General features: G+C 39.1%; 1 protein-coding gene across 3 annotated transcripts in view; it reads right to left on the bottom strand.

Moving 5' to 3' along the window:
- The window catches only part of UHRF2 (ubiquitin like with PHD and ring finger domains 2), a 74885-nt gene extending 55593 nt beyond the window's left edge, over positions 1 to 19292 (bottom strand). Inside the window, exons 1-3 of one of the 3 annotated variants that reach the window (XR_003432670.1) lie at positions 18786 to 19259; positions 12825 to 13058; positions 4402 to 4661 (exon numbers count right to left, since the gene is read on the bottom strand). Coding sequence is in view for 2 of the 3 variants with exons in the window: in XM_027105846.1 (XP_026961647.1) it covers positions 4402 to 4661; positions 12825 to 13058; positions 18786 to 18938 (647 nt within the window). In the remaining variant the exon portion in view is untranslated. Of the gene's footprint in view, positions 1 to 4401; positions 4662 to 12824; positions 13059 to 18785 lie in introns of all 3 variants that reach the window. The other 2 variants (XM_027105846.1, XM_027105847.1) reach the window with 2 other exon arrangements.
- Positions 19293 to 23856: the final 4564 nt, after the last annotated feature.

Here is a 23856-nt window from a genome sequence, read left to right as displayed (position 1 = left end):
ATGTAAAATGGTGCAGCCACTTTGGAAACAAGTCTGGTAGTTCTTCCCAAGGTTAAACATAACTGCCATACAACCCAGCAATCTTGCTGCCACATACATGCCAAAAAACTAAAACAAATGCCTACACAAAAAAAATAGTACATGAAGGTTCCTAGCAGCAAAAAGTAGAAAACACCAGTGTCCATAAACTGATAAATAAACAGTGGTAATATGGAGCATTATTTGACAATAAAGGAATATGGTACTGATATAAGCTCCAACATGGATGAACCTTGAAACATTATGCTAAGTGAAAAAAGCCAGTCACAAAAGACCACATGTTATAGGATTCCACTTATATGCAATGTCCAGAATAGGTAAATCCAGAGTCAGAAGATTCCCGATTGCCTATGGCTGAGAGGGGTTGGGGGAAGGGCTGGTGGGGGTAGGGAAACAGGGAGTGACTGCTAATGGGTAAGGGGTTTGTGGAAGACCAAAATGTTCTAAATTAGATTGTGGTGACTGTTGCACAGTTCTGTTAATATACTAAAAAAAAACCACTGAATTTTACACTTTAAATGGGCGAATTGAATGCTATGTGAATTATACCTTAATAAAGCTGCTTTTAAGAAGTTAAAACTTTACAGAAGATTTAAGAATCCGTTGGAATCTAAATCTCTAAAGTCTAGATTTAATATTTGTACTGCTAGCTCTTTCTCCCAAAGTACTTACTGGATTGGTTTAATTCTAAAAATACACAGCCCTTGCTAAGGCAAGGGTGATGACAGATGAATAGTACAGAATAGCCATCATGAAAAAACAAAACAGAACAAACCCACATATATGTTCTTTGTAGCAGGCACTTCGATGTTAACTCCACAATTTTGCTTTATATTATTTGCAGTAGGAAGCTCTCAATTCAGTCTATATTCATCAAGGAATCTATAGAAAAGGGACCCCTGAAAACAGTAAAACTCTTAAACCTTAAAACATTTCAAACAGATCTCTTAACATAACCTGCTTTTTATGCACTCAGAATATTTATATCCATAATTTTGAGAGGAAAAATGGAATAAGGTTAGCAAACAAATGATTTCACTAAGATTCTAGAACAATGTCAACTACTAGATTTGGCTTTTGGGAGTGTTGTTTTGTGGAACACATCTACCTAATAAGTAACATTATAAATTTTAATACGTATCACTTCTCACAGATTAAAAATTGTTTTAACTATGCTCTGACTGGAGTGGGGATTGAAGATGCAGAGTAGTATACCTACTTAATCTTGTTCTGAGACAGCAATGCTTTTAATGAAATTCATTTCAAAGACTGAGAATTCATTTAGCCTGGTTAATATATTAGGACCTGTAGGTCACTACAAAAGTAACCTTTGAACAGTGCCATTTTCAACTGACAAACACTGCAAATCCCAGAAGAATTCCTTGAACAGGTTCCTTGGTCCCATGTACAATACCTCTCTGCACTGGCTAAATGACAGGCTGTTCAAAACGCACTTGCACTGCTGCACTCAGAGTTTGGAGACAATTAAGCAGATTACTTTCAACTTTATGAGAAAAATGAAGTTAATTCATTGAGAGAAATGACAGATTTAGAATCATAAATGGAATGGTATGGCAGCCTGTATGTACTTAAAGTCTATTAAGTACAAAAAAATCGTCTGACAAATACTGTTTTGGAAGTAAAAATTAGAGTGATTGGATTAATGACCTCTAACTTTATTTCCCTTTGCAATGTAACATTTCTAGTAATTCCCCCTGTCTAAGGTTGAAGATAGCCAACGCTTGTTTTTGTCTCCTTCTCAGTGCAGACCATTCTCTATCTTTAGAGATTTGACTGGTAGGAAGTTTATGTTATCCTGAAACCTACCTTCTATGTTGTACAGAACTTTCACCCAGAGCTTTTAAAATATGAAAGCTATCTTGATCCCAGTCTTTTCAATGTAAATACTTAGTTCTTTTAGCTATTCTTCATGTTGATTTTACATTTTGACCTCTACTCTAAAGATGCACCATGTCCTGTTGGTATTATTCTTAAAGTACGAAGATGGAAAACAATATTCCAAGTAGAGAATAACCAGGCCAGTAAAACGGTAGCACCACCAGTCTTGTTCTAGATATCTTACTTCTAATAAAACATCCTACAGTGTAACTATTTGATAGCTACATTCTATTAACTAAGTTGGAGCTTACTACTCAATAAGAATCTATTACTACTGCTAAGCCATATACTCCACAATCTGTCTTCAATGCATCCTCCGTCCAAGAATGTGAGAACTTGTTTAATAAGTTATTGAAATTAACATGAACTTGACTATAGTTTTTAACTTTTCTGATAACCGTGACGAAAGAAACTTCAACAGGATTCTTTATCACATCCATATGGGATCATGATTTTTTCTAGATGCTTATAACAGCCTTTTGTTATCTGGGACCCTTATCCAGAAACTCAACTATTTTATTTATTTCATACTTTACTCTGTATAGTCCTTTTCTCTTTTTGAAGATATGAATGACATTTACTAAGCTTCTGATATCTTACGTCTCAAAGAAAGTTCAGCTACCATATCTTTAAGTTGCCAACACTGAAACAATTCCATCATGTAAAATTATTTTGGACAGATAATTTTAGTCTTCTCATGCATGTTGGGTTTAGACCAACATTCATTCTAATCAAGACAAACTTCTTCATTAAAAAATAACCAAATAAACGCTAAGATACTGTGATTTATGTTCTAACATTGTACCAAACTCAGGTCTATCCCTTGGAAAGTCTTATTCCAAAACCAACTAAGAGCCCCTAAAACTGTAAAAAATTTAATAAGCCTTAGTTTACTTAGTGTTTAAAGCTTCTTACCCTATTTCTACACTGTGCCATTCTATACAATTTTTCTTGGGAGGGGGGCCAAATAATAACTCCTTTATTGGCCAGAATCAGGTCCCAGGTAGCAGGTTTCTGAGTTATTTCTTCTTTTCTCCAAGAAATAGAATAAAAACTTGAAGCAAATCAAGAACTCCACTTGTTGACAGCCGATATACAGATAGCTTAAATCCTCCACTCTTGCCTCTTTGCCATGGTATTCATAAACCCAGACACTGGTTACTATTAACACATCAACTCCAATCCCTTTCTATCCCAGGCTCGATTTACCAATATTGCCAGTCCTGGCCAATCCAAGATATTAATACCCATGCTAGTTGTTGCTTCTATTATCATCTACTATGGTAAAAAACAGTATGACTGCACATTTGAAATAAGCCACGTTGGCAAGTTAACTAAAACCATAAGAAGTATCAGAAAAGATGAAAGGGATCTACTTTTGACCCCTTTCCAGGTATCCTGGAAATCTGAGTTGACACCAGTCTTTTATACCATTTTTGCTAAGAAAAATCAAAACCATTTTAGGATCTTGAACTCATACCTGATAAAGATTTGGTTTCATACTTTCTATACATATTAAAATATCACTTGAATGAAGACAAAGATCATTTAGTGTTGAATAAACATTAAATCTTTCCCCATAGTAACTTTTGTACTAGGATTTTGAAAATAGGTAAGGAAAATAATTCAGTGTTGAAGTCTAAGCCCTCAAAGCAAGTTCTTAATACTGTTTTCACATGAACATTTAAAAACATTTTGTTGTATAAAATGGATGACTAATAAGAACCTGCTGTATAAAAAAAATAAATAAAATAAAATTCAAAAAAAATTTTTTTGTTGGGAGAGGGGGATTGGGAAGTGATTGCCGGGCATATAGTTTTTTTGAGGGAAAATAAAAATGTTCTAAGAGTAGTGTGTGATAATGCACAATCCTATGAATATATTAAAAACAGTGAATTGTACCCTTTAAATGTATAAATTTTATGTGAATTATCCCAATAATAGCTTTTAGAAAATATTTCAACCTCATTCTAAAGGCTATTACAGGGATTTCCCTGGCTGTCTGATGGTTGAGACTCCGCACTTCCACTGCAGGGGGCGTGGGTTCGATCCCTGGTTGGGGAACTAGGATCCCACATGCCCCACGGCGTGGCCAAGATAAATAAATAAATGAATGAATGCTATTACATTACACACTGTTATATACTTTCTAGAATATTATTAAAATACATAGCAAAAACCCTAATAGAGGACCAGACAAAGAGAAACCCTTACATATTAAATTAAGCCAGGTATTAGGATACCCAAAACAACAAACCACTTAGGAGCCAGATGCTAAATGTTGAGGAGCTCTTATTATATTACAACCACTAAACAAACAAAAACAAATGGTACTAGACCGAACATGACCCCTAGATGATTTCTTCTGAAAGACTATTATTTGAAAACAATCTTGAGATAGAAGATTTTTTTGCTTCTACAAACAAAAACATGAATGAAGTCCTCAATAGCATGAGCACTTACTCATCATACTCGATATGATAAATTACGTCTTCATCAGCAGCAACAGAATCTGAGTTAGACGTAGACGGTACATTGTCCAATTTATTTGTGTTCTCTTTGGAATTATGATTTATATTTCCATTAGTCCTTTTATAAGAACTGCCATTCTTCAGTGGAGTTTTGCCACGTGAGTGTCCATCAGAAGCTCTAGTAACACTATGTATACGTGCTTCAAACCAAGCACCAAGGGCGACATCTCTGGCATCCACCAATTCATTTACCTAAAAAAAAGTTTAAAATTAGTTAATGAAGCGTAATTTCATCTACTGCTTCAAAAACATTAATATAACTCAAGTTATTTTGAGGGTTATCATAGTTAATATTTGCAGATATTCATGTTTAAAGTAATTTGAAAGATTAGAACGAAACTATTCTTTTTGGATTATACCGTCAAATCTGTTATTTACTAATACGAAAATTAACTTTCCTCCCAATATCCTTCAATGAAATAGGTATTTTCTTTAACTATTCCTTACCCATATCTATATTAGACTTTTAAAATATAATTCTTGTGTACCCAAGAGTTATTCTGGCATGTCATTCATTAAGAATGTCACTAACAGGGCTTCCCTGGTGGCACAGTAGTTGAGAGTCCACCTGCCAATGCAGGGGACACGGGTTCGTGCCCCGGTCTGGGAGGATCCCACATGCTGCAGAGCAGCTGGGCCCGTGAGCCATGGCTGCTGAACCTGCGTGTCCAGAGCCTGTGCTCCGCAACGGGAGAGGCCACAACGGTGAGAGGCCCGCGTACCGCAAAAAAAAAAAAAAAAAAAAGTCACTAACAAAAAGCCAGAACTCTGAAGTATTATGACTGTGATATTAATTTGTTCCATTAATTTCTTCAGAATCCTACAGATAATTTACAGTCAGTCCAACCAGAAAACACAGTATTAAACAGAAAATAAAACTCGAAAACGAGGGACTTACGCACATGTACAAAGGAAAGAATCTAGTGAACCTACCTATACAAAATGGAGATAAGTTCCACCAACAGCAAGTCACTAGCAAATGCATTATTTAGTACCTCAAAGAACAAAGAAAATATAAAGAGAACAGAGCTATAAACATGCAAAATGTATGTAGTCAACTCTAGTGGATGATCCAGAACTAAACCATACAATCTAACAAAAGGAAAACGGTATTAGAAGACAGGTATACCAGAGAAATTTAGAGTTACCTACGAAATTGGGTTAAAAAAAAAAAAAATCCTGTCCTAAAAATGCTGAGGGAATTCGTCTAAAGGTCAAAGCCCTTTCAGGAGCAACAACCAAGAGACATCCCTTCAACTTTTTAAAAACTCTTTAAAAAGAAAAAAAACAGACATTACTAATACAAGATCATTACCTAATCAAGCTAGCTCTTCCTGAGGGTCTAAGACCACTTAAGGTATCCAACAGAACTCTGACGGATGGTATCACATGGGGTAGGGGTGGGGGTTAGTATGTACTGAAGTTAATACCCATATACCAGGTATTATGCAAGGCTCCTTTAGTTAGGCTTGTCTAACTAACCTTAATAATTAATAAATCATATTTTACAGGATAAGAATTTAAGGCTCTGACAAGTTAACTTGCTCCAAATGAAAGTTAATAAAATGTAAAACTAGGATTTGAAGACACCTTGACCTTAAAGCTTATGTTTTTGCTACTATTCATTAGTATACATTTTGTAAGGCTATAGCTACCATAGTGATTCCTCTGATGGATCTCAGCAAAGCTGACTGAAAACCTTCTGGAAAAAATTGACCGTTCTCGATGCCATTAAGGACATTTGTGATTCATGGGAAGAGGTCAAAATATCAACATTAATAGGATTTAGAATACATTGATTCCAACCCTCATGGATGACTTTGAGGGGTTCAGGACTTCAATGTGATGGAAATAGCAAGAGAGCTAGAATTAGAAGTGGATCCTGAAGATGTGGGTGAATTGCTGTAATCTCATGGTAAAACTTGAATGGATAAGGAGTTGCTTCTTATGAATGAGCAAAGAAAGTAGTTTCTTGAGATGGAAGCTACTCCTGCTGAAGATGCTGTAAAGATTGTTGAAACAGCAAAGGATTTAGAATACTATATAAACTTAGTTGATAAAGCAGTGGTGGGGTTTGAGGACTCAACTCTGATTTTGAAACAAGTTCTACTGTTAGTAAAATGCTATCCAACAGACTTGTATGCTACAGAAAACTTGTTTGTAAAAGGAAGAGTCAATCTATGACAAAGTTTCACTGTTGTCTTATTTAAGAAACTGCCACAGCCACCACCATCCTGGATCAGCCAGCAGTCATCAACACGGATGTAAGACCTCCCACCAGCAAAAAGATCACGACTTGCTGAAGGCTTAGATGGTTATTTTTTAATAAAGCATTTTAAAATTAAGGTATGTACACTTTTAAAAGAAATTATGCTGTTGTACACTTAATAGGCTATAGTATAGTGTAAATGTAATTTTTGTATGCACTGGAAAACAAAAAACTTGTTTGACTTCTTTACTGATATTCTTTTTTGTGGTCGTCTGGAGCCAAACCCGTATTATCTCCAAGATATGCCTGTAGCCACATTTAGAGAAGAGTCTTTCATGTCCAAGTATTTGATAAAAACCCAAACAAACAAAAAAAACCCAAGTATGAGAGGCAAGGAAAAATCATTAAAAAATAAAACAGTACCAAGAGCAAATACTTGAGAAATTACCATAGCTAGCTGTAGCACTTTGTATGTTCTGTGGAAAACACACAAGCTCTGCAGATAAACCTCAGTTTAAGCCCTTGCTTATCACCTACTAGATGTAACCTTGAACAAGTTACTTAACCTGTCCCAGCCTCAGCTTCTTTTATAAAGTAACATACTTTGCAGTATATTGAGAGTAGGTGACAAATCTGTATGATGTGCCAACCTAGCAAACATATAGTAGGAACAAATGAAATAACTCTCCTTCCACTAAGTATCAACATATGTCCTATGTTAAAACTTATTAAAACTCATAGTACGGTCGGTCTTATTACCATACCATGCTTATTTAGTAAATACATTAGCCATTTAACGTTATATACGTTACCTCCTTTAAAAATTACAATGCAACGTCATTCTTATTTTCCAATTAGGTTCAGAAGTGAAATACACTTGCCCTCAGAAGATACACAGCTAGAAATGGGAGCTAAGTTGATAAAGGTTTCTCTAACTCTGAACATGATTCTCTCATTATACCGTGTTTCTTCAGAGTTACAAATCAAAACACAATACGGTTCCATTTATATAAAGTTCAGAAAGAGGAAAATTAGCGATGCATACATAGGTTAAATGTTATTAAGAGGTTAAGTATAATAAAAGGTTAAAGCTAATAAAAAGTAAAGTATTGACTACCATAGAAGTTTGGGTAGTAGTTACAACTAGGGAGGAGGGAGTTTAATCAAGAGGGGCACATGAGAAGCTCCTGGCATACTGCTGTTCTATTTCTTAATTTGAGTGGTATTTATGGACACTGACTTCATAATATCTTGTTAAGTTCTACTCTTATTTGTTGTCTATTACATTTCATGATCAACAAGGTTATATAAAGCAGCACTGCACTATAGACAAGACAGGAAATATAGGAAATCCATGATTTTTACTTAGTAATTACTGATAATTTTCCTCTTTATTTGCTACAATAAGCATAGACATGTAAAAAGTTTTAACAGTGCCACACACTTAGCTAAATCCTAAAAGCTTACTATCATCATGCTAAACAGTTATTATTTAAGCCAGAATGAGTCATTTCAACAGTAAGATCTGATGTGAGTCATACAAAGCTTCCACATCTAAAAACCAGAATTAAAACCAATTTAGGCATCAGAGGTCCACCTGGTTTCACAAAATAAATTACTTCCTAGAGCCAGTGTGATTCAATGTGTTGTACAATGGGAATGGATGGACCCAGCCTCTGCAATCTTCCACAGACTTTCTAAACGTGATAGTGATATCTGGTTTCTTACAACGTATGAAAAGCTATCTGAAATTGACCAAATATCGCTCAAAGTTATCAAATAGGGCAAAACAAGACTGATACTGGATAACAACTTCAGATTAAAATTTCATCTTAAAGTTTAAATGTTTACCTATGTCTGTTTTGAGTACACTACTTTGAAAATCCACTTTTTGTGCCTGCTTATCATGAGGTCCAAAAATATTCTTAGGCAAAAGGAAGGGAAAGCCTCCAAATCTGTTTGCTCATCCATAGAGAAAAATCTTTATAAAGCAAAAAATTACATAGGCAAGAATTCATGAAGAGGAAAAAAAAAACTCCCAATTTTTAAATGATTCAGACACAATTTAATGAAATTTTGATATACTCACTATTCAGAGACTCGCTCTAAGGAAAACAGACAAAATTCAAAGCAAACTCAAAATAAGTCAAAAGTAGAAGCCTCTGAGCATTTTCAGGCTAGCCCAAAAGAATATCTAATATAATTATGAAGGCAGAGGGCAATATTATCTGTTTACCCCTCATTTCTAGTACCCAGTACAAATATACACTAAATATCTAAATATTCAATGAATGGATTATCCAGAAATAAACCCTTCTATATGAAAAAGTCACCAGTCAAAATTTCAAATATCTATGACAATTACCAAGCTTCACCCAAAAAAGCCAGTAAGTTTGTGTTAGTCTCTTCAACTAAAGAGGAAGGTTATGTGCAGCTTTGACTAAACATATTACTTTACAAATAACAGTAGCCTTTTGAGAGTTCACATGCCAGGTTCCAAGTGTATTTCTAAATGAGGAAAGGGAGACAATGTACTTACTTGCCAAATTTGTCCAACTCAGAACGTGGCTGAATTGAAATTTGAAACCAAGGTTGACAACAAAGCTCAAGTCCTTAACATCTATGCTATATATTAATATGAAATATAAGAGATGTTTAAAAAACAAAACCAAGTACTAGAGATAGTTGACAGCCAAAGTGCTAACACTGCAAATAAAAAGCAAAGATCTGCTAAGAGAAGTAGTTTCTCATGATGCTTGTCTGAATTAGTTTGGGGGAGGGGACACAACTGGGTATTGAGAAGTGTGCTAAACAGAGAATTTAAATTGACCTTAACTACTTAACCTTGCTTAATCTCAGATCTGCAGATTCATAAGCTGGTCCTCGCCTATGAAAACAAATTCATACCTACATGGCCCAAAACAAATCAAGTCAAAAGTAGCAGCTTCTAAACTGTTGCCCTTAAAAGTTAAAATGTAATAATGTAAGCTTAATATGGACACAGATGGTTACATAAATATTTATAGATACATGGATATACAGGAGTTATTATACATACTGCATGTATTTCCTTGCTCTGTCAGCTGAGGGCCCTAAAAACAAGGACACCCGAGTAGCAAGGAGCACCTAGAGCCCAGATCTTAGTTTCCAATACCATTCTCCAATTAAAGGAACCAAGGCTCCTTGGAGAAATGGTTGACTGCAGGACTGGGGCAGGAAACTTACAAGATGAGCCCGAAAGAAAAGCGCTAGCGCTAGTGCCAGAAAGAAAGCGCTTCAACGAAAATCAAAGGAACCCAAAATAATGGGGGTATATGGAAGGGACACAGGAGAAAAAATATCCATACTGATGTCAATAAATGACTGAGGAAATGAAGAGACAAGTCTCCCGCATAAAAGAATTCCCAATAATTTTTGTAGATAATCTGACTACATGCAGTTTGGGCTGCATATAATGACTTCATCTCAAAAAAAAAAAGTATGTAAAGGGGGGTGGGGGAAAGTAAACTGACAGTGAAGAAATGTGACGCACACTACACCTTGGCCGGGTGATTATGGTTCACATCAACAGTAGTAAGTTACTACTGATGTAAAACCTAAATTATAATCACCAAATAGAATGTTGACAGTACAGTGCCCTAGATATGTGATGAAAATAGCACTTCACCTCTGTGCTCTTCCTCCCAAAATATGTAAATCCAGTTTAATGATGAGGAAAACAAATGAATCCTAACATGGCATTTTACAAAATACCTGACCAGTACTCCTCAAAACTGTCAAGATCATCAAATACAAAGTCTGAGAAACTGCCACAGCCAAGAGGAGCTTAAGGAGACGTGACAACTATCTTAGTATAATACTAATGTAAATGTAATATGGTGTCCTAGATGGGATTCTGGAACATAAAAGACATTAGGTACAAGCTAATGAGATATGGTTCATTAATTATAACAAACGTGCCACACACTAATGTTAGATGTTAACAACAGGGCAAACCAGGTGTGGGATATATGGAAAAACTGTAGTATCTTCCCAATTATGCTGTAAATCTAAAACTGTTCTAAACTAACAAGTTTATTTTTAAAATAATGTGAAAAAATATCAAGTAGAAAGTTTTGGTAACTGAAAGAGTGATGAAATCAATGAGTGACATAGACAACAATTTGGCAAGTGGGCTTTCAATATTAACAATTCAATCTGAACTGTGAGCACTACATAAGGCACTAATTTATGTTAGTTTTGTGCATATCATGTAAGTTTATTCGCAGACTTTTGTTTTGTTACTATACTTTTTTCTTTTACTAAATGATCACAGTAAGGAAAGCTACTGGTATTTCAACAGCCACTCTGCTGATGGCTCATAATGCTCTAAGGTATCTTCTCAGCTTTCCAGGTATTCCTAAGTAAAGACTGCCTTCTCCAGTATTTACAACACTTTGTTTTCTGCTTATCTGTATCATCTAGCACTTCTAGAAAGATGTTAAACAATAGCATTAACGGGCTTCTTTGTCTGGCTCCTGTCTTTAATGGGAATGTTTGTGGCTTTTCCCCCACCATTAAGCATGATGCTGGGTGTGGTTTAAAATATTCATCTATTCCATCTGTTCCTGTTACCAAGGATTTTTTAAAAAAATCAGAAATGAATTCAAATTTTTATTTAGATGAAGAAAACAGATTAGATCATTTGTTTTCTTTGGTTTATTAATATGAAATATTAAAATATTTCTTAAAAATGAACTATCCCACTGCCTGACAAACCACAATTAGTCAAGGTATGGTCTTCTAATATAGTTATAATTTTATTTGTAAAACATAACTTAGGTTTTACATCAATATGTAGTGATACTAGTGTGCTTTTTATCATGTTTCAAGTATCAATATTACACTAAATTTATAGAACAAATGAAAGCTTTTTTTTTTTTTTTTTTTTTTTTTTTACATTTGTGGGTCAATTTAGATATCGTCATGGGTTTAAAGCAATTCCTCAGTGTAGCCAGGCCAGGTACTTTGATACAACTCTTTGCCAGTTTTGATTCTTTCCATTTTTATGGATCTGTTTGCATTTTTCCATAGATCTCTATTTGCATTTTCTTAATTCATTTTGTCTACCAATCTTTAATTTTTTGCCTTGAAAACGCTCTGAAAATTAAGTTTGGGTCCCAGTTTATCCCAACCAGTAAGAATTAAGAAAAAATATAAGGATAGAAAAAGATGGAGCAAAACTGTCAATTATTCCCACAAAATTTACTAGAATTTGAAGAAGTTGCTAGATAACAAAGGTCAATAAATAAATCAATTGCATTTCTACATACCAAACAAACTGCAATTTTAAAAGGCAACCATCAAAAACAAAGCTAATAGAAATAAGTCAAAGGTATGTAAACAGAAAAGTAATTGAGAAACATGTCAAAGATCTAAATTAATGGAGACATCTATCATTCATGAATGAAGGACTCAACATTGTAAAGATGTCAATTCTCCAAGCTGATCTACAGATACAATATGCACTGAAGTTCCACCAGCACTTTTATTTCTAGGTAAAAATTCCTAAAGAAATTCTTGAACATGTATACCAGGATACACATAGTTGGTTCAAAACAGCACAGTTTAAAACAGCTAAAACTGGAAACAGCCCAAATACCTATTAATCATGGATTAGATAAATGTATTGTGGCATGTTAATAAAACGGAATAACATAATAGTGAAAAATAAAATATCTATATGCAAAAAAGTAAAAGTTCAAATACAGGCAAAACAAAACATTGTTTAGAGATACATACATAAGTAGTTAACACTAAAGAAAAATAAAATGACCAGAGTAGTGAGAAAAAGTAGTTTACCTCTTAGGGAAAGAGAGGGAGATGTGTTCTGGTAGGGGCACACAGGAGGCTTTAAAAAGGAACTGCTTAACCTTGGTGGAATTACACAGGTGTTTGCTTTATTATTCTCTGTACTGTACATACACATTTTATACATTTGCCTATATATCTTTCACTAGTATTTCAAGATTACTTTTAAAAGTTAAAATATTAACAGCCCAATCTTTACTCTCAAACAGCAATCAATGTTTTCTTGTTCACAACACCCTGAAGAGAACATATCTATATTCTCACAATTAACCAGAAGTCTGAGGAAGACAACATACCTTGTATAGTCCAATGCCAGGATCAATAAGAAAATCACGAGTTGATGTAGACGGCTGACCGGAAGGTCCCACCCTTGGGGTTTTCTTTACTTTAGGTGGACTATTAGAACAGGGTTTGGCCTGTACATCAGTCTGTTTAGATGTGCTAGGAAGGTCAGGGTCTGGACGAACTAGCAGCTGAATTATATCATTCAGTCCAACATCATAATCAAATAAAGTATATCCATTTTCTAACTAGAAAAAAAGGATAGAAAAAGATTAAAATGCTTCTCTCAAAACTCAATCTTTCTACATCCTTAGTTACTCAAATGTCCTAGCTAAATTATTAAAATAAAATACAGAGCACTGAAATTTAGTGATTGTGAAGCCATTCCTATGGCCTCTGATGACAACATCTTTTCAGGACCTCAATAAATTCTTAAGAATCATTCTATATCAACTATAGGGAAAACTGATAGCCACTGAAACCAAAAATGTTATCACTGCTGCTGTGACCTCATCACCTAGGCAGAAAAACTCTAAACTTCAACAAGTTTTGTGTATTTTAATGAATCTACAAGAAAGGTGAATTTTGAAAGTGAACTGTTTTATGACCTTGTGTTCATAAGGACATTTAACCATTTTATCTTTCTGAAGCAGTAATTTTTAAAAATCAAGCAAAAAAAATTCAAGCAGGAATAATTACAATTCTTGCTTATGCTACTCCAACCAACTTGCTCAAAGTTCTCTGTAAAGGCGATCAAGTTGTATTATGAAAAGTATTCCAGGATGACTAGTGAATAAATTATCTTGCAACTTACCCATATTTTGGCAGGGTCTCTATAAAGGACTGAATGGCATCCACCAGCCCCACCCCCAACCCCTCCCAAATACGGTGAAGTCCTAATCCCAAGTAACTCAGAATGAGACCTTATTTATTTGGAAATAGGATCTTTACAGATGTAATCAAGTTAAAACTAGATGAAAAGGGTGGGCCCTAATCCATTGTGATTGGTGTCCTTATAAAAAGTTTAAATTTGGACAGACACAAGGGGAGAAAATAGCCACGTGACTGGAGTGACACATTTACAAGCCAAGAACACCAAGGACTGCTAGCAAACATCAAGAAGCTAAAGGAAGCAAGGAAGGATTCTTCCTTAGAGCCAGAGATGGCATGGCCCTGCTGACAACCTGAGTTCTGGCTTCCAGCTTCCAGAACTGCTGGACAATAAATTTGTTGTCTTAACCCACCTAGGGTTTGGTACTTTGTTACGGAAGGCCTAGGAAACTAAGTCTCCATTTTGTTTCTTTATAAAAGTCAGTTGGCCATTTCTCTAAACTCCTTGAAGTTCAGAACTACCATTTCCCCGGAAACATTACCAATTTAATCCCTAGTCATTCTTCCCTCTTTGCATGTAATACCTGTCACCATTCACAGCTCTAACACAATAAAGCCGTACGTGAGAAGTCAACCAAAGAGAAAAGAATGAGAATCTGTCCTTGAATGACAAACTTACTAGTGTACTACGTAAGGTAACTTTAATTCAAGTGGTCCAAGAATACACTTGGCACAATCCCGCACTCTACAGGTGTTCACACCGTTAAACAGAACAAGGGACTGAGAAATTCAAATTTTCCAGTGGGGGAATTAAATGAGACATTATCTCACAGATTAGTTAACATACTTATTTCAAATAAGTCTAAGGAGTCTTCCAAGTCAGTAAGCAGATAAGCCCTTATAGGGACATGATGTTAACATGGCTTATCTGATTAAAAAAACAAGAACTCCTAATCCTGAACTCCTGGGAAAACCTCAAGAAGCAAAAAACTACACATTCACACCTTCATTTTGACTTTCTCCAACAGCATCCCCTCCCCTCCCGCCTCACCCCCAAGTAAGAACACACCAATTCTGTAACAGCTGAAAAAGCGCAACTTTGATTAAACATACAGCTGTTGCACATTATGACAACTACAAAAAAATGTCATGTTCAAAGTAGGGAAAAAACTAACAGCACAGAACATGCAAATTAACTGGTAGGGCATGCCCCAAAATGAAGACAGCTGTTAAGGTGATGAAATAATTGGAAATCCAAAGTATTTCCATAAACACTTCCACTGAAATTTGAGGAGTCAGTGAGAGGGACCTTGGGGGCATTCTTATACCCAACCCCTCTGACTAGTTTCTAGGAAGTGATCAGAGTAAATATAAGCTGCTTAAAGTGAGACTTGGTTTGAAAGGAAAAGTAGTATCTTAAGTCATAGTGAAGCGCTAAGCATATGAAGGCATGAAGCCCTGTAATAGAAATTAGGCCCACAATAACAAGTAACCACTTTTCCTCAATTACTCACGCTCGCTAGGATAGCGACTTCTACCCAGATTATATAGTGCTTCCTAATTCATAGGTACCCTCCCAGTTTTCCTGAAACAGTGATTATTATTCACCACACTGAAAGTTCCACAGAGTTAGGCTATTGTGAAGAGTTGCGAAGACTGTTGGAATGTTATTTTAAAAGTACTGGAAATTCCCTGGCAGTCCAGTGCTTAGGAGTCTGAGCTTTCACTGCGGAGGGCCCAAGTTTGATCCCTGGTCAGGGAACCAAGATCTTGCAAGCTGCACAGCTAAAAAAAATAAGAATAAGTACTAAAGTTCTCCCAAATTTAATGAAAGTATTGATTGAAAATTACCTGCACTTAAAGTATGCTGAGTGGGGGAGAAAAGGACTGGGTAATTTGGAAATTACAAACACCTATGGGTTTCATGCATTTAACTACAGTCCATCAATGTCTCACAGCAGAAAATGTTTGATAACTGCCATCCTAGAAGATGGGGCTGCAGAATTTACAATATTAGAGAGGCAGGACTAGTCCTAGAATTTTTTCCTTGAATTGGGTTAAAGAAATTCCAGGTAACAGTAAGAACGGCAACAGTGCTGCAAGGGAAAACTAGGAAGCAAACACCAATTGGCAGTGGCTGAGAAGGCAGAGAAGTCATTCCCAAGGGGCTAATAAGGGATGCAGGTGGAGGGCATTACACATTCACAGCATATACACTCCTCCGTCTCCCTCTCCCCCTCTTCCCCTCTCTCTCACTCTCACTCCCTCACTCCTTTAACTAGGCAAACACTTTTACTTTGTACTCCATGTGAAAACTGAGTCCAGGGGCAAAAGGCAACTAACTACTCAGTTTTTCTTCAGTTCTGGTTCATACCCCACATCTACAATCTATTCTAAGAGTCCCTACAGTGATACAGGGAAGGAAAGAGAAGCGGGATGAGAATCCTTTCGAAGTAGAAAAAGCTCTGGATTCTCAAAAAGATGTATAGATCCACCAATATAACTCTTCCTTAAAAAAAACCCCCCAACCCCCAGGGTGCAAACTCAACTTCCCAGAGAAGAATATCCAAATGAGGTTACCCTACTTTAACTGGAACTTACAGCCCTGAATTGAGGCTCTCCATTCTGACTCTCTAAAGTAGAGAGAATCACATAATTACAGAGCTTCTCAAGCTTCATTTGCATACAGACCACCTGGGGACCTTGTTAAAATAAAGATTCTACTTCAGTAGGTCTGGTGTGAGGCTCCCAGGTGAAGCTAATGCTGTTGGTCCTGCTGATCCAGGGACCATACTTTGAACAGTAAGAAACTAGTATGAGGCTGACTATCCTTCAACATTCATTTTCAAACTCTGGTGCTCATCAGAGTCTCCCATGGGGTCTTGTTAAATTCAACCACTTGCAATTCTGGGGTGAGCTGAGCATCTATAATAAATATCCACAGGTGATTCTGATGTTTTCCAAGGATTAAAAGCGGCAGACTAACATACAAAGGTGGGGGTAGGGGGGAGACCATTTACATCATGGACACTGTAAATTTGTTTTTATTTATGACATTTTTCACTATGTGGAAGTAAGGCATCTTGAGGAAGGGGTGGCCTTTTTCTAATAAGCACAAAGGCATTTTACAGGATAAGGGCAGCCCTGTGACATCAATCCAATAGTAGGACACACTATCCTGTCCAAGGACTATGAACACCAAAGAGGAAAGGAGAATAGAGATAATAATCACTGCCATGGCTACCTGTCAGCTCATAAGGAACAAATACAGCTTCAGCAATGTCTTCCTTCTGTCTCCAACTAAGTACAGCACCCAAGGTCCATTCCTAATTCCTACTGGTTTATCCCTATAGTGAAATCAAAGTAGGGAGTTATCAACTGTCCTGGGCTAGGAGGTACATAATGTTGTTATCCTCAAGTTCTTCCCTGAACCTGGAACAGCCTCCTGGTTTCCTGAAAATGTACCCTGTTGCCTTGAATTTATCCCAATCCCTACCTTCTCCTAAAGACAGACAGGTGCACATTTTCTTTTTATCATATTTGATAATTAGACTGTAAGGGGTGTCGCCCAGGAATACATTTTCACGCTTCATTTCTATCTCTGGTGAAGTCACCAAAGTATCCCAGGAATTCATGTACTATTGTTCCTAGCTAGAAAATAAAATTCAATAAACTTGATTACATGCTTTTCGCTTTTGACCAAAAGATAAAAAAGTGTCAGCCACTGGAGGCACAGCAATATAAAGCTACATAGTTTTTAATACACAGATATTTATTTCTAAAGCAAAGTTTACAACTAAATTGAACAGCTGTTTTTACAAGTCTAACACTAGAAGATCAATATAAAACTGGCTACTAACACATATCAAAGACGCTATCGTTTACTTGAAAACAAAAAAACCCCTGGCTCTTTCTCAGAGTGTAATCTTGTTACTCTGAAATTTCTGGGCAGGTTTCAAAGGGTAAGCCTAGGAAGGGGAGAAAAATATTCCTATCAAACCCTTTGGCTGTAGGAAAACGGCTACTTCTACCAAATCAAAGAGAGTTACACTTATTTCAAACCACAGGATTGGAGCCAAACTATGATCTACCAACTGGAGGATGCCAACTTCTTTAGTGGATTAACGTTTTTTTTTTTTTTTTTTAAAAAAAAAGGCAATAAAATAGGATGGGTCTGGGTCTCTAGGTACAGGCCATGTGAGTAGGAAAAATCTTCTTCAATGGACCAGACCAAGGCTAAACTGTTCAACTACCAGCGACGCCCACAGACACCCTCACCGCCAAAAAACACTTTCAGCCTTCAAGTATGTACCGCTGGCTATGCTCCAATTGCTGTGTTAAAAGCTTGAGTGAGGGGTCTAATTAGAAGGTGAAAAATAAGAGCAAGACGAAATCTTTTACACTGCTTTTCACTCTGCGAACAACCCCCCTGGCAAACACTGGGCAGTTTAAACCTGTCCCGGGTTACATCAACAGCTTCTTTAGCCCAGGTCTCTAATCTGCCCCACAACAGATTCGATTCTAGGAAAAAAGGTGAGGGAAACGAGTGCCAAAAGTTCTGTAAACCCTTCGAATCTTCAGTATATATAAATCCCTTCCACAGTAAGGAGGCAGACTTCGGGTCTTGAGCCCCAGAGGGAGCAATGTATGTTTCCCCTCCTATTTGGGAGCCGGGAGCCCGGCAGAGATACGGAAGCGATACGAGCCGTGAGCCGGGTCAGCGCGGCCGGGAGCGGGGGCCTCCGACCCTCCCCACCCGCACTTCGGCATGGCCGCCAGAGCCCGCTGCCCTCCCCGCCCTGCAGGGGCCCCGGACCCACCAAGCGCGGGAAGCGAGGGAACCCAGGCGCTCTGGCGGGCTGTGCCTGCGGCTGCTGACCCGCTTGGTAAGGGCGGTAAGGTCTCGGCGCTCGGGGCGCCCCCGCCGAGCGCACCTGCAACGGGGCCGGCCAGGACCCCGCTAGGCCCCGTAGGCGGGCGCAGGGCCGCACTCTGAGTCTCGAGGGTTGCCCACCCGAAGTGGAGCTAGGTGCGCTCTGCGTGCGCCGTGCACCAAGCCCTCCGGCCCGCCCAGCCCACGCAACCCCGTGGCGCCCAGCTGCCCTTGCTCCGGCTTCCAGAGGGGTGCGGTGGGCGCGCCTCACCTGTTTGCCCCGGTAGAAGAGGCGCTGGCACTCGGGCCGCACGTCGAACAGCGCCCACACCCGTTCGCGCAGCTCCTCAATTGTGGCTTTCCGAGACACGTCCTCAATGGTGCGCGTCTGGGAGCCGTCGATGGTGCGAACCTGGATCCACATCTCGGCGCCGGGAGAAGGGGCCGGCTTCGCTTTGTCTCCCCCTGCGCTCCGGGCGCCGCGCCCCGCCCGGCCCGCGCCGCTTCCCCGGCTGCTCTGGCTCTCCGCGGCTGGCGGGCGAGCGCGCGCACAAGCGAGGAAGACCGACCAGACGCCGGGCCCGACAGGCGGCGGCGAATACTAGACCGCGAGCCCACCTAAGAGAGCTGAGGAGGGAAGGAAACCGGAACCAGTCGGAAGCGCGGCTGCTTTCGCAGCCCCCGCCTCACAAATGGGAAACAGCCTTGTCTGCACCGCGCGGAGTGTTTACTTATAGAGCTCTAGCTCCCACATGGAGGTCACGGCGCCAACCCGGATCTCGCGAGATCTACGCCGGGCTCCGCCTTAAAGAGGAAGCGACCAGGGAAGTGGCTATAGACATGAGGGAACTAAAATGGGCGGGTGCGGGGAGGGCGGGGCGGAGGGGCGGGGCCGCCGAGAGCCGTTACTTGCGCCTCAGCGTGCACCTGGGCCCTGGACACGCCCTCTAGTCTTCGGGTGTCTGGCGGTTACAAGGCCGCCCACATGGGTTGCACCTTTGGTCTCGGTTTCGCGACCCAGGGCGCGAGCGACTCATCAGGCTTAGCCGATTCGGTTCTGTGGTCTCAAAAACACACCAAAGATGAGAAACTCTGACGTGCACTTGTATGATCACGAAAAGCGGTGTGCGTGCGCGCGGGCGCGGCCTAAATTTGTGAGAAAGCACGCAAGGAAATGAACCCGCTTCACCGCGCTCAGCCAGACACCGCCAGCCACGCGGCCTGGTGGGGCCGGCCACCCAGGAAAGGCCTTGGGGACCCTTCTGCTTCGCGAACTCGTTTCCCGCCGGCCCGAATGCTGCCTTCGCGCGGAAACCAGCTTCCTGGGGTTTCCCGCCGCTGGGCCGAGGTGGCGGCCTTAGGCCTGCAGGCTGCGGGGCCAGCTGGGATCGCCCTCTACGGGCCCGCTGCGCTCACAACCGGACCTCGGGCCACGGAGGCGTTGGTGCCGCCGCCCGGAGGACCTCTCGCGGTTTCCGTTTGTGGACCTTACGGGTTAGTGAGCATTTGGCCTAAGGGATTGCGGGGTCATGCAAAACGCTTTTAAAGGATGCAAAATTACACACCTCCGAAAAGGACTTCCAGAGAGCCTACCAGGAATAAATTCTCCGAAATAGGCCCAAGCAGGGTTACCTAACACACCTAACAGTGGGCTTATTTCAAATAAGAAGGGAGAGAGCATATGAAGGTAGAAAAAACTAAATGTATAAGCTTTGGACTTAATAGTGGCCAAAATCCATAACGTAATTATTCAGGCTGGTGGAAATTATTACCCTAAAGGTAGAGCAGCATTTTTGTAATAACCACTTAAAATAACTGCAAGTACAGAGAAGTCCAGTAGTATGATAAAAAAAAGATGGCCCAACACGGGAAGGACAGAAAAAAATGGAATACAGATACACACTTCGGTCTCTACTCTTGTTGAAAATTTTACATTCACTGTATCCTCTAAATATAATTCATCTTGTCTGCTCCTGATTTAAGTAAAGCAAACACTGAGTATTCATTACATGTGTAAATATTAAGTATGCTTATAAACTGCCCCAATAAGAGATAGTATTTGCTATTATAGGATATGCTATGCCATTGCGGAGGCATATTAAGATTTTTTTTTTTTAATTCTCTGCTCACAAAGAATTTACAATCCAATTCAGATAAGATTTAGAAAAAATTAAAGAGTAATTTAATACTAAATAGTGTGTTGTTGGTTAAAACAACAATTAGAGATGAGTGAAGGGGGACTAGAATGATCTGTGAGCTTAAAGATAGGGGTACAACTTGACCTGAGTTAACTGGTATATTGTAATGAAGGCAGCATTTAAGTTTTCAGTTTGCGGATTGAGATAGACTTGAATTGTAAACCCAGTTTTGCTGTTTTCTTAAAATGTGATCTTGGACGAATTATTTACTTCAATTTCCTCAATGTAAAATGGTGCTTATAACATCTAATGAGTGTAGAGTGTTTAGCATAGTGCCTATCCCTTGCTGCTACACAATAAATTATTTTTGTGCTATTATTATGGAGAGGATTTAGTTAAGTACAGAATGCCCAAAGAGGAGAGAGTGCTTAAGCAAAGACAGGAGGTATGCATTTTTACAGGTCAGAAGAGATTGCATATAAGAGAAAGGTTGACTAAATGGAGAAGAACACAGTGTGAATATTAGCATTCAAAGCAGTAGATTTTGTGGGCCCCAGGGAGAAACTAAGGTTTTTAAAGGAGTCCACTGTTGTGATTAAATATGCCTTTGGAAAGACAGAAGAAGGAATGTGGAAGGATGCCTTAGGGAAAAACTAAGGGACAAGGAGAGGAGGGGGAGATGCTGTCAGAAAGCTTATTGAAGAGGCAATTGTGTCAGTTTTGGTGAAATTTGTGGCAATGGGTGAGAGAAGAAAGGGTAGCTTCTAGAATATTCTAGAAAATAAAGCCAATCAGACTTGTAGAATGTGTGGATATGAGTAATGAGGAAAATGGAATGCTAAGAATAATTCCCAAGTTTCCAGTTTGGGAGACTTAAACGATGGTTTTGGTAGATGGTGATGCTCTTAACTAGAAGAGGAAGCAAATTGGGAAAATTCAGTGAGTTCCCTTTGCACTGTGTAGCATTTGAAATGCATCCAAAATATACCTAGATGGAGATATCTAAGTGACAGTTGGAAATGCAGGTCTAAAGTTTTGCTGGGAAGTAGAAAAGTTCTGAAAGAGGAACTAGTCAAGATCTCCTGTACTCATTCCCATAAGACAATTTGTCCTTCTTAATGTGGTGGGTCTTCCATGGAGAACCCTTGGTGGTGGTGGGGGGCGATGGAGGGAAACTACTGTCAAAATTGGGTATCTACTGGGACAGTATAGGATTTGTGTTAATCTAGTCAGCGTAGATCCCAAATGATTGACAGGACAGGGCTTAGAGCTGTGAGACTCAGAAAAGATAAATTTGTCCTGTGCAGACCAAATTAATTACATCTGGAAACATGAGCTTTTGTGAATAGTATGTTACTTAGGCTATAAATAACTGCAAAGACTGATTTTTATATGTAACAAAATACATCCTTCTGTGTTTCTCCACATAGTGCATGTTGTAACTAAGGTTTTCTCTTCCCCTGCAATGCTGTTGTCTGCTTAGGAAGCTGCCGGGTTTTAAAAACAAGATAGAAGTTCTCTGACAAAAACCATCATATCAGAGTTCTGACATACCATGCCTTATTACCAGATGTGTAGCTGAAACAACTTGGATGTGAGCAAGGAAAGAAAAGAGGAATTATTTACATGGATGAGAAGCAAATACTAAAGTTTATGCCATCTGTCATGATTCAGTATTCGTTCAAGTTAAAAGAGGCAAAACAGAAAGATAAAAGATTGATCGTAGAACTAATTATTCTAGAATCTTATCACCCCTCACAATATCTCATTTTCTCAACTAATGTCTCAAAGTTAACACACACACACACACGCACACGCACACACACACACATGTAAAGTGAATGTCAATCTGGTCTCTAAAGTTCTGATTACCAACTTTTCATCCGCACATCTTTGATGATTACCTTCTTTTCTCTCCTCCAGGGCCACTCTCTACCAGCTGGCTGTCCTGGAGTTCAAGGGCAGAGAGTACATCAATGGGGTCAGTGCTCTCAGGCTTCCAACTGAGTTTGGCCAGTGGGGAGGAAGCACAGACAGGAAACTGCAGGATGGGAAGAGAGGGAGGTCAGTATATTTATTCCCCTGGCTTTCTTCCTGAAAGGTCACCTCGCCTTCCTGGGAAGTCACTACTCCTCCAAAACTGACCTGCTCTGCATGACTCACTTTTCCATGTTCTGGTAACCTCTCCCTTCTTTTCTTTTCTTTTCTTTTTTTTTTTAATTTACTTTTGGCTGTGTTAGGTCTTCGTTGCTGCATGTGGGCTTTCTCTAGTTGCAGAGAGCGGGGGTACTCTTCGTTGCGGTGTGTGGGCTTCTCATTGCGTTGGCTTCTCTTGTTGCAGAGCGTGGGCTCTAGGTGCACGGGCTTCAGTAGTTGCATCACGTGGGCTCAGTAGTTGTGGCTCGCGGGCTCTAGAGCACAGGCTCAGTAGTTGTGGTACATGGGCTTAGGTGCTCTGCAGTAAGTGAGATCTTCCCGGACTAGGGCTCGAACCCGTGTCCCCTGCATTGGCAGGCGGATTCTCAACCACTGCACCACCAGGGAAGCCCCCTTCTTTTATTTGTTTGGGTCTAGGGATTGTAACATTTTTACAGTGCTAGATTCGTACATATTCCTTCAGTTCCCTATACCTTGGCTCACAGCCTCTTTTTTTCCCCCTTTTTTCTTTTAATTGAAGTACAGCTGATGTAAAATATTATATAAGTTTCACGTATACAACGTAGTGATTCACAATTTTTAAAGGTTCTATTCCATTCATAGTTATTATAAACTGTTGGCTATATTCCCTGTGCTGTACAATATAATCTTGTAGCTTATTTATTTTATACATAGTAGTTTGTACCTCTTAATCCCCTACCCCTATTTTGTCCCTCCTCCCTACCCTCTCCCCAGTGGTAACCACTAGTTTGTTCTCTATATCTGTGAGTCTGTTACTTTTTTGTTATATTCACTAGTTTGTTTTATTTTTTAGATTCCACATATAAGTGATATCATACAGTATTTGTCTTTCTCTATCTGACTTATTTCACTTAGCATAATACCCTCCAAGTTCCTCCATGTTGTTGCAAATGGCAAAATTTCATTCTTTTTATGGCTGAGTAATATTCCCATGTGTGTATATGTGTGTGTGTGTGAGAGAGTGTGTATTTATATCTCACATCTTCTTTATCCATTTATCTGTTGATGGACATTTAGATTGCTTCC

The sequence above is a fragment of the Aethalodelphis obliquidens genome, unplaced genomic scaffold, assembly GCF_003676395.1.
Source record: "Aethalodelphis obliquidens isolate GAN/ISIS:26980383/991018 unplaced genomic scaffold, ASM367639v1 scaffold7, whole genome shotgun sequence".
NCBI classification, from domain to species: domain Eukaryota; kingdom Metazoa; phylum Chordata; class Mammalia; order Artiodactyla; family Delphinidae; genus Aethalodelphis; species Aethalodelphis obliquidens.
Note: the sequence above shows the minus strand (reverse complement) of the source record. Positions and strands in the feature narration are given on the sequence as shown.